This window comes from Cibotium barometz, chromosome 61 (genome assembly GCF_041138505.1).
Source record: "Cibotium barometz isolate CiBa-2024 chromosome 61, ASM4113850v1, whole genome shotgun sequence".
Classification (NCBI taxonomy): domain Eukaryota; kingdom Viridiplantae; phylum Streptophyta; class Polypodiopsida; order Cyatheales; family Cibotiaceae; genus Cibotium; species Cibotium barometz.
The window spans coordinates 9503736-9516182 of NC_141106.1; the positions used below are offsets into that span (position 1 = coordinate 9503736).

Genomic DNA, 12447 nt, shown 5'->3' on the forward strand with positions numbered 1-12447 from the left:
CACACAACAAACAAATACATGTATATATTAAAAAGTACTACTTTTGACAACCATACCTTCTAATCAATGAGTTGAATGCTCACACAACTCTTTCCCACACACAATAAACAAATATATGCACCAAATCAAACGCTTAAACCTTAGGAACATCTAAAATAAATAAACAAATAAACTATAATGTTTCTTGCAAAAAATAATGGGGCTTTACACACGGGCATGATTTTTTTCACAAATTGTATAGTTATCTTAATTCCTCATTTTACCTCACATGACACAAAAAGCTTATTGGGTAAAATTATCAGTTCTTCATGTTGGTATAATAAGAGTTTTTCATATTGAAATACATATGTGCTACATTTGCTTTTTCACCACATGAGAGTGTCACAATCACAAGTTAAATAGGTGTTTGGAGCCCACAAAACTTGTACATAAGGTGATTGCATGGTAGATTATTATCACAAATATGTGCACAATTGGGTGATTAATTATAAAGCTACACTCATTGCCATAATAGTTAGTCCATGAATTGTGTTCAATGGGCTTAGAAGTTTTACATCTTATAACTTAACCACAACTAAAAAATAAATATGTTGAAGGTGCATGATTTGAGAAAGTTCTAGATCTTAGAAGTTTAGCATAGATAAAAATGATTGACGTATACACAACAAAATGATTTAAAAAAAAATATATCTCCATCTTGGCCAAACAAATATCATGGAAGTGAGAAAAAAGCAATTGGTAGTATACACACAACAAAAGGATGGAAGTGAGAAAAAAATAATTGGTGGGTTTACACACAACAAAAGGAGTTTTTTAAATATATCACCAACATGGAAGTGAGAAAGGTAAATGCAAAATGAATGGAAGACACCAAGGGACTATGTTTGGCCAACCACTCCCCCTTCATTGGGAACATATCAAGCTTCTTAACAAAGGGTTCCCCCTCTACTTAGAAAACTTGCTTAGATTCTTATGTTATTATTCACAGACCTACTTTTGCTATCTCCCTTCACATAGACTTCCACATGCAAAAAGGAAAACCGTAATATTTTGCTAATCCTCCTTGTTAGTTACAAAAGTTAACATAAAAAAAATTAAGGTCCTACATTGATTCTATTGGAAATTTAAGTCCTTACTTGGTTTTACTAGAAATTTTAACTTAGTTAAACAAATTAACATATGATTTGAGCCTTACATAAGATCTTGGGAAATTTTATTGTAGGACCTAAATTGCATACATTAATCCTTACATGTGGACCTCTAATGTTTTAATCATTCTCCCTCTCGGTCAAACAGGTTAATGTAATGTAGTTTAGGTCCTATATGAAAGTTAGGAAAATTTAATAAATAATTGTGAATATTTTAATAATCCTCCCTCTTGTTTTAAAAAGTTGCCTTAATTCAATTTAGGTCCTACATCAATGTTAGGCCTTCCCTCTTAATTAAACAAGTTTACATATTGCAATGTTCTCTCTCTAGTTAAACAAGTTGAGGTTATGCAATTTAGGTCCTATATCTAAGCTAGGATAAGCTGAATAGTTAACCATATATATCATAAGATATCATGCATAATTTGTTTATTTTTCTTACAACTTTTTTAAATAATAGCCAACAAAATCCATTTAAAGGCCAAATGCCTCATGGAAAATTTAGGAGACTTCACTTTTTGTAGAGGATAAAAAATAGCATGGAAGTGACATAATGTGTCAAATAAAGATCAAATCGTCCATAAGGTCTATACACATTTAACTCAATGATCATTTTTGGTCAACCAATGTGAACAAAATATGCTTAAATAGAGTAGCGTTTAGTGTAATAAATCCTATGTGCCATTGCAACTTGTGTGTAGCTATACAAAACAAGAAGTGAATGCATGGAGCACCTTGCTCAAACATGCAATCCCATGTATTTTTTGGAGCCTTTGTTGCATGTTGTCCCTACTACAAAGAGTAAGGACACCATGGCACACGAATCTCAAACCTTGCAAAAAGCTATGTACATGGAAAGGTAAGTATACCTCAAGATAGAACTACAGTTGAAAGATGGCCAATCAAAATGCAAAAAGCGATGTATAGGGAAAGGTAAGTATACCTCAAGATAGAACAATTATAGTTGAAAGATAGCGAATCCGTGATGGCAATGATCCATCAATAAACGGATTGCTTATGGTGATTGTTGTAGTAATGATGTTGCATGTTGAAGCCTAGGCAATCGAAGAACACTTGGCGATATGGCAGGGATGTCTTCTTCCTGATGTTGCTATCCACCTTTGGGGTGCTAGAGTAGTAATGGGGTGAAGATGCTCGGGTACTTGGTGTATGAGGGGATGTTGGAGATGCAATCTTTTCCTTTTCCATAGATGCTCCATGTGAACATCCTCCTTTGCTCCTCTCAAGTTTCATATGCGACACTTGTAAAGGAGGATAAAGCATATTTAGAGGTCGAGGTAAGCTTTGGTCTTTATTAACATGAAGCTTTGTGTCATTACTTTGAATATCTTCTCTCATGGGCCCAAATGGATTCTTGGAGGGCTTGTGCTCTAGAGGGGGAGAAGGGTGCTTTTCTTCTTTGGCCATGAAGAGGTCTTTCAAAGAAAATCTACGTCCATGGACAACTTTAGGGCTAAGGTCATTGATAGTATGAAGGTTTGCTTTAGCCTTGGGGGTATCATCCATGGGGAAAGATTTCCTTACAGGGGAGAATGACTGCCATCGTCGATAGAATGCATTGTTGGTTGGTTTTGGGCTGTCGCCATGGGCGCTAGGGAGCTTGTATTGAGCACTTGCTCGTGAGCGAGTAAAATCGAGAGCAGAATTGAGGGGAGATGCAGGCGCTGACTGCACACCAGAGGAATGGTGCCTTCTCGGATACCCACTGTGCACAGACGCCGTTGGTGGTCGCCTAATGGGCGGCTGCTGGGAGCCGTTGAGCTGCGCGAAGGGGCTCAATGGGCGGATTTTCCCATTATGGAAAAGCTCATCTGCAGAAGACATGCGGGCGGGGCTGAAGGGCCGCCCTTGCTGCTCTATCTCTGCTATGGAGTTGAAGGAGAAGATCTCTGCGTCCTCATCCCTAGCTTGGGCACTGCCCACCACACCCTTCTCTGTGGACATTGATGAATTCAAAGCATAGGGTAGCGCACAGCCCACCATGGCCCGGGCTCTGGTTGTGGGCGCCCGCGTGTGATATTTTGACGACGAGCCATCATCGTGGGTTGCGCCTGCTTTCATCGTCGCCTTTACTATTGCACAAGCTCCTCCTTGTAGCTTGAGAATGGGTCTAAAGAGAAGATCAAAGTGCAAAGTACGCTTGCTCTACAAGAGTGTTTCTAAAGCAAACGGCAATTAAGTAGGACCGGTCATTGCTTGTTAAGCACGCTAGAGAGAGAGAGAGAGAGAGAGAGAGAGAGAGAGAGAGACCTTTGCCCCCAATCAATGGTTCAGATTAGGTTAGAGAGAGAGAGAGAATAAATATACCATCAATGTATATATATATATATATATATATATATATATATATATAGAGAGAGAGAGAGAGAGAGAGAGAGAGAAAGAAGAAGAAGAAGAAGAAGCCCTTTTAACGTTGTAGGAACAATCCTAAGAGACCAAATATGATCTATTCGATGGGAGTGAGATTCGAACACAAGACGTGTTGAATAACAACTTCATGATCTAACCATCAATGAATATATATATATATATATATATATATATATAGAGAGAGAGAGAGAGAGAGAGAGAGAGAGAGAATAAATATATATATATATAGAGAGAGAGAGAATAAATATACCATCAATGGAGAACCAAACACAACATTTTTTATCACATCAATTCAAAACCTGTAAAAGAGAACTCATGTCCCCATACATGTAGAGGACTACTTAACACCACACCATGCTAAGCATGCATATCAAAGGTGCAATGACTAGTCCTCACCACCATGACAAGCATGCATTTCTAAAAGGCCACATCATGACAAGCATATGCATATCAAAGATGTGATGACTAGTTGGCACCATCCACCCATCCAATCACTTGATATATAATATCATAACTCATCTCATGAAACAATGGGTCATTTCATTGTCAACCCTTAAGGCTGTCATGCTTACCAAGTCTTTGCTAGCTCTCATTCTTACACACCTCTTCAAGTTAGGCCGATTGATGGCCATCTCGATACAACCACATTGACTCAACACTCTCCCCCAATTGTGATGCCATTACTTAACTTCTGGGAGAGAAGTGGCTATTGTCAAAGCACACCTTATTGGTTTATAATTCCTTACCATAGCCATAAAGGATTGCTACTTTTATTTTCCAATCATGTTGCAATTTGATCAATAAATATAGCGTACTCTATTCTTTTACATGCATACAACAAAGAGCTGAAGTTACATTTTGCATTTCATATTTAGCATGATACAGACACATCTTTTATTGGTATGCGTTGACTCTAGTTAACCATTTTTATTGACAAGGATATCTTTCCATGCATCCTATTATTTTGAATAAATTTCCTTGTATAATGCAATTGCTAGTAAGAAAATCTATTCACTTTGGCAGCTTCCTCATACTATCTTCAATTAAGCAAGCCAAAATGTAATGTAAATTAATTTATGCAAATAAGAGAAAGCTTTATGCTCATGTGTAGAATCTCTAAAGAGGTAACATTATCAACAGTTGGGTAATGATTCCCAAAATACATGCTCACTAATGATTTGAAAGGGTCCACACATCTAAGTATCAAGACCATTCTATTCACAAAGATATTAGTGATAGAAATATTCTAGTGATAGTTTCTTCCTTTACATGAAATTGCTCAATTTTTATTTCATTATTGGTGTGTCAAAGGGAACCTTGAAAAGAAAGGTCACCCACTAGCCTCTAGGAAGGATTTTCTATTCTTTAAAAAACAATAAGGACCCTCTTTCTCTAAGTGCATTAAATGAGCCCTTACAAGTTCCAACGTTAACCACCATCCTTTTCCTTGGGGATCACTTTTGTTTTATACACGCTTCCCAATTTCTATACTTGTAAGTCCTCCTTAGATGTGCCTTTCACTATTCATGTCTTATTTTCTATTTGTTCCTATACAAAAGATAAAACAAAACAAGTGAAAAGATGTGCTTATGCTATTTCCAAAGGCTCAAGATGACTACTAACAAGAACATTCTAACTCACATATAGTGAATAATGTTATTTAATAATACATGTTTGTCATGTCCATTGATCTCTCCTTTGCATTGAATAGACTACCTACTGACTCATTTATATGTTTTTCAAATCCACGTGCTCAATTATTTATTGAAAATTATATATATATATATATATCTCTTAAAGAAACCACCAATAGAGTTTTAGAAAATATGATTATACTTGATGATTGACATGCCATATTGGCTAGTTGATTAGTAAGACCATATTACGGTTTGGAAAAATCCCCATACTTTGGGGATTCCAAACGGTGGCACTTTTGAATCTACTTATTATAGTATTTTGAGTACACCAACTCCAAATTTGTCACACAGATTGTGTATACTTAGAGCCTAATGTCAAGATCTTTCCAATCATTATTTCATATCAAGGGGTTTTGACAAAAGATTGATACCATTTGTGAATCTTTGCAAAGTGGGATTTGGGAATTCCACAAACACCTTAATATTGTCTTTAGTGGGATGTTTTTTCATATATGATTTTCTTTTTTGGATCACAGATTTAGCTCAAGACCAACATGGTCTTTCAAGTATATATTCGATCTCATAGGTCATTTTGGCCTTCGTAGACACACACACACACACACACACACACACACACACAAATAAATATAACACACACACACACACACACAAATAAATATAACACACACACACACACATAAATAAAAACACACACACACACACACACACACACACATAAATAAAAACACACACACACACACACACACACACACACACACACACACACACACACATGTATGTATATACACACATACATATATGTATGTATATACACACATAATATATGTATGTATATACATACATATACGTATGTATATGTATGTATATACACACATACACACACACTCGCACACACTCACTCACATATATTTATGTATGTATATATATATATATATATATATATACCTATATGTATACACATACATACATACATTCATACATACATACATACATACATTCATATATATATATATATATATATATATATATATATATATATATATATATATATATATATATATGAATGTATGTATGTATGTATATATATATATATATATATATATATATATATATATATATATATATATATATGAATGTATGTATGTGAATGTATGTATGTATGTATGTATGTATATATATATATATATATATATATATATGAATGTATATATATATATATATATATATATATATATATATATATGAATGTATATATGTATGTATATATATATATATATATATATATATGAAAGTAGAAAATTAGTATTATGTATCTAAAATATTACCTGTGTGAAAGACTGGATGATCTATCACTCATTGATCAATTTATGATTGGTCTTAAGAGTTAGAGGCTTCATATCCATCTCTATAGGTCTAGACACTATAGGTATTAAGAGAAAGAGGCTTCATGACCATCTCTATAGGTCTAGACACTATAGGTCTTAAGAGAAAGAGGCTTCATGACAATCTCTAGACACTAAAAGTCTAGACATTATAGGTCTAGACACTACATCTTTAATGAGTGTTGCCTGCAAGGCAATTGACCTACAAGGTAAGGATATAGAAGTCATCCACCCAAACCAAGAGATAGGGGACACATCATCCAAAGCCTCATCATCAACCAAGGGTGTCTAACCAGTACCAACTAGAGTCCTAGTTAAGGAAATGAGCATGGATGAGTTGGAAGAGAATCTACTGAATTGTTTAGGCTAGTAGGTAGGGGAAGCTCCAGCAAAGACATAGCCCCAACTAGCACACCTAAGTAGAACACCCACATCTATTCCCACAAATAGATATGGTTTCGTTAATAATATGATGTCACCGTCAAAACCATATAAGCACAAAGTGTGAAATGCTAAGGCCTAGACAACAACGATATTATGCTCATTGCCGATGCCATGGGAACCATGGCCACAACTTATTGTTGGTATAAGGAAACCCAGTAGGGTGGACTCTGGCACCACAACAGATGCTCCTCGTGCCAAGGAAACTATTGGCCTTACCAGTCCCACCATAGCAGTAGCAGCAGGCATAAGCTCGAGTTTCGACATATCAAAACCCTTTACCCTCCCTTTACCATGAGGTATGTATAGACCATCCCAATTTCCATGAGGTATGTATAGACCATCCCAATTTCCATATCCACCTATGATACTACCACCCTATCCAAGGAAACCATTAGCCTTACCAGCCCCACCATAGCAGCAGGCATAAGCTCGCGTTTCTACATATCAAAACCCTTTACCCTCCCTTTACCCCATGAGGTATGTATAGACCATCCCAATTTCCATATCCACCTATGATACTACCACCCTATCCGGTTCCTCCAAGAATCGCAGCAATATAATAGTACTTAGTGACCTTGCCCATAAAAATAGAAACCTGAGAACAAGAGAGCTATGAGTCTTATAACTAACAAGACCCATATGAGCAACAACATTATGATTCCTATGGGTATCCTAACCATGGCGCACCCATAGACTACACCTCTTTGTTGTTTGAGGCCATGGTCCAACAAAGAGCAGACCTCAACAATATGGTATGTAGGCCACTGATCCAATGTTTTAGATGTAAATGCCTACTCCGTATCGTAGAGTGGCCTCACAAAGACCCCAAGGCTACCAAAATAAGAACCAAGCTGAGCTTTGAATTTAAAGCAAGATGTTAAAGTGCTAGAGGTACAAGCTCCAAAAGGTGCAATAGCCCCTAAAAAGGCTAATGAACCAAACCTAGATGTCCAAAAGAAGAAGACTTTAAAGAGAATACGTAAATGCAACACACGAAGACTTTAAAGAGAATACGTAAATGCAACACACGAAGAAGAAGAAGACTTTAAAGAGAATATGTAAATGCAACACACGATCAATTGTCAAGGGAAATGCCATCGTGGTCGAAAGTGGTTCGGAAGAGAGCTCAAAAGCTACCTCCTGCAGAGACAACCAAGGATCTCTAGCTCAAACTTTCTCTTCCCAAACAAAAGAAACCCATAGACTATAAAAACCTTTTGAAAAAAATCAAAGAGTACCCTAATCCCATGTTGGAGAAAGAGAGAACGAAACAAGTCCATAGACTATGAAAACATTTCGAAGAAACTCAAGGATTACCCCAACCCCATGTTGGAAAAAGAGAGAATGAAGCAAGTCCCAGAGCTTGTGAGGAAGATATAGGTTGAACTAGAGCCATTGTTAGAGCAAGTGGTCAAGTACAAATCATGAACCACATCATTTGAGCATATCCTAGACCCTATCCTAGAGCTAATTATAGAACTAGTGTGAGGGATCCCAAAGTCTCTTATAGACCCGTATCCATTCTTAAGAATAGAGCCAGTTTTGGAGCCTTTGCATCTAAAACCAATATAACTAAAGATAATGTGGGGGAGAGGGAGATTTTCAAACCCTAACAAGCAAATAGACACACACAAGAGAGAGCAAGACACAAGAGAGAGATGGATAGCTGAATTTTCTTCTATCTTCTTCTTCTCTACTCAACCAACATAGCATAAAGATAAGAGTACACACTATACGGGTTAGTACGCAACTACTACAACATACAAGGGTCGGTCCATAATGTGAACCCAACTAAATGAGCTGGCGCTATAACTATGCCAGTCTCTAGTAATCCAAAATCGCTGTCACAGCCTATCATCCCACTGGCCGCATATCACCCATAATCTCACCAACCATGTGAGTGGTGTAGATGCGGAAGCTATCACCCAGGCAGGTCATCAATGTTCGTCATAGCACTAGTTGAGCTTGATATCTCAACACTCTCCCTTGAGCTCAACTCCACACACTGCACTCCAAGTAAGCTCCTAAACTTGTGGAGCTTCTCTATGCCCAATGCCTTCATGAAGATGTCAGCCTCCTGATCCTCTGTGCTGACATATACCAGATCTACATCTCTTGCTAGAACCTTTTCCCTCACAAAGTGATAATGCACCTCAATGTGCTTCGTTCTAGCATGATATACTGGATTATTGGCCAACTGTATACTACTCATGTTGTCACAATATATGACAACTGCCCTATCCATGGGCTCTCCCATGTCACCAAGTAGCTTCTGAAACCAAGCTACCTCACAAAAGCTGCCATAGCAGCACCCCTGTACTTTGCCTCTGTACTCGACAAGGCAACTGTTGGCTACTTCTTACTGCTCCAACTCATAGCAGCACTCCCAAATGACAACATAAAACCACTGGTAGATCTCCTGTCTGCAATACTACTAGCCCAATCAGCATATGTGTACACGTGCAACTGTATCTCTATACCAGCCTCATAGAAAAGTCCATAATCAAATGTGGACTTTATGTACCTGAGGATCCGTCTAGTCACATACAAGTGTGGCTTTCTAGGGGCCTGCATAAATTGATTCACAAGTCTAACAACATAGCTCAACTCTGGCCTTGTAATGGTCATATAGATCAAACTACCCACTATGCGCCTGTATGTAGTGGGGTCCTCCAAAAGCTCACATGTATCTGCGGAAAGCTGTGTGTTCTACTCCAATGGGACTGAAATAGGCTTACAGCTTGTCATACTATACTTGGACAACATGTCCAAGCCATACTGCCTCTACAATAGCAAAATGCAATGAGGTGATCTCACCATCTCTATGCCCAAGAAATACCACAGCTCACCCAAATCCTTCATCTCAAACTTCGGCTTCAAAAGCATCTTGACATCATGTATGTCTGCATCACTATCACCAGTGATAATCAAGTCATCCACATAGATGACTAATAGCATGATCCCTCTGTCTGGGTCTTTCACATATAGTGAAAAATTCGCATTGGATATCTAAAATCCAATGGTAACAAGATACTCCCCGATCTTGTTTGACCATGCTCTTGGTGCCTGCTTCAAGCCATACAAGGCTTTGCGTAACTTGCACACAAAATCTGGATGTGCATCACTCTCATAACCTGGTGGCTGCATCATGTACACTTCTTGCAAATCACCATGCAAGAAAGCATTCTTTACATCCATTTGATGTAAAGACCAACTCTTCATTGTAGCCATACACATTTATACTTGCCTATTTAAGAGACACACTAATGCAAGAGAGATACACTCTCATTCTCTCATTTTGCCTTTGTTATTATGCTTATCTTATGTGTGTACATTAATCACACATAAAATTGATTAGTACTAATCAATTATCATTATGTTTAATCATGTTTCTCCTTGATCACTATGAGCCACCATGAAATTCAACATTTGGTAGAGCCTCGCTGTTGCAACCTCGTTTCGTTTTGTCACCTGTAACCCCTGCCTCCTTGTCATCTTAGGGGCCTTTTCAATAGTTCCTAGCTCATAGTACCCGGCAATATGATCACATAAGAAAATCTAGATAGACTCTCTGTTGAAGATCAGCAAGATCAACCAACAGATCCATATAAAAGAGCCGTGGACTCATCCGTTGAGGACCAACAAGGACAATCAACTAGATCCATACCCAAGTTCAGAAAACAACTCTAACACCTTGCTCCATTTTTCTTCCCCAACGCATGCTTGGGTATCTTCGCCTAGAGCCCGAGCACCGTATGGTCAGCACCCTCTAGGCTCCTTTGTAGGTCACCGAGCGCTTCACTCATAGGCTGCTTCTTTGGTCCCTCATCTACCATACCGGGCTGGTCAAGACCTCAGCCGACCTTGCTACGCAAGACGTCCTCCATTGACTCTCCGTCAGCTGTTTATCACTTAGGTCTCCAAGACCTCATTCACAAGATGGTCAAAATTCTTTCCCAGCATTTTTTGACATAAAACAGTCATTTAAAAACAGGTTTCATAAATACAGTTTCTAACAAACTCTCATCTTTCCACATTGTTCCACATCATTTCTCGTTATTCCACATTCTTCTCTACATAATTTCACATTGCTTATTCCACATCTAGTCATATATATTCCCATCGTCTTCATCCATTCTCATCCAATCATATCATATTACATCTCATCACATCTATCCACATCTATTCTCATCACATCTCATCCATTTATATCTACCTATATCCACATCACATCACATCTCATCCATTCACATCTACCCTCATCCACATCACATCCACCTTACATCTCATCCATCCATTCACATTACATCACATTCATTTATATTCATTTAGATCCACATATCATCACATCGCATCCATCCACATCACATCTCATCCATTCACATCTCATCACATTATATTCACATCCATTTACATCTCATCACATTATATTCACATCCATTTACATCTCATCATATCATATTCACATCACATCACATCACATCCATTCAGATATCATCACATCACATTCACATCCATTCATATCTCATCATATCCATTCAGATATCATCACATCACATTCACATCCATTCACATCTCATCACATCCAATCACATCTCATCACATCCATTCATATCTCATCACACCCATTCACATCCATCACACCCATTCATATCCATCACATTCATTGCATCCACATCACATCACATACATTCTATCCACATCCAATCACATTCATTGCATTCACATCTCATCACACCCATTCACATCCATCACACCCATTCATATCCATCACATTCATTGCATCCACATCTCATCACATCCAATCACATCTCATCACACCCATTCACATCTCATCACACCCATTCATATCCATCACATTCATTGCATCCACATCACATCCCAGACATTCTATCCACATCTATCCTTATCACATCACATTCATTCCATCCACATCTATCCTTATTCCACATTACATCACATCCACATCTCATCACATCCATTCACATCTCATCCATTCATTCACATTCACATCTATCCTCATCCATCCATTCATTCACATTCACATCTATCCACATCCATCCATTCATTCACATCTCATTCTCATCCATTTGCATCACATCACACACCCATTCACATATCATCACATCACATTCACATCTTATCACATTCACATTCACATCTCATCATATCCACTCACATCACATTCACATCCACATCCATTTACATCGCATCACATCTCATTCACATCTCATCATATCCACTCACATCACATTCACATCCACATCCATTTACATCGCATCACATCTCATCACATCCACTCACATCTCCTCACATCACATTCACATCTTATCACATCACATTCATATCTTATCACATTCACATCCACATCCATTTACATCGCATCACATCCACTCACATCTCCTCTCATCACATTCACATCTT

General features: G+C 37.8%; 1 protein-coding gene across 1 annotated transcript; it reads right to left on the bottom strand.

The window, feature by feature from the left end:
• Positions 1-1812: 1812 nt before the first annotated feature.
• Positions 1813-3302, bottom strand: LOC147604529 (uncharacterized). Its single transcript, XM_086794911.1, has one exon. The coding sequence runs from the start codon at positions 3228-3230 to the stop codon at positions 2148-2150; it is 1083 nt and encodes a 360-aa protein (XP_086651037.1). The 5' UTR covers positions 3231-3302; the 3' UTR covers positions 1813-2147.
• Positions 3303-12447: the final 9145 nt, after the last annotated feature.

Coding starts and splice junctions, on each gene's coding strand:
- LOC147604529 (XM_086794911.1), bottom strand. CDS start 3,230: ATGAAAGCAGGCGCAACCCACGATGATGGCTCGTCGTCAAAATATCAC.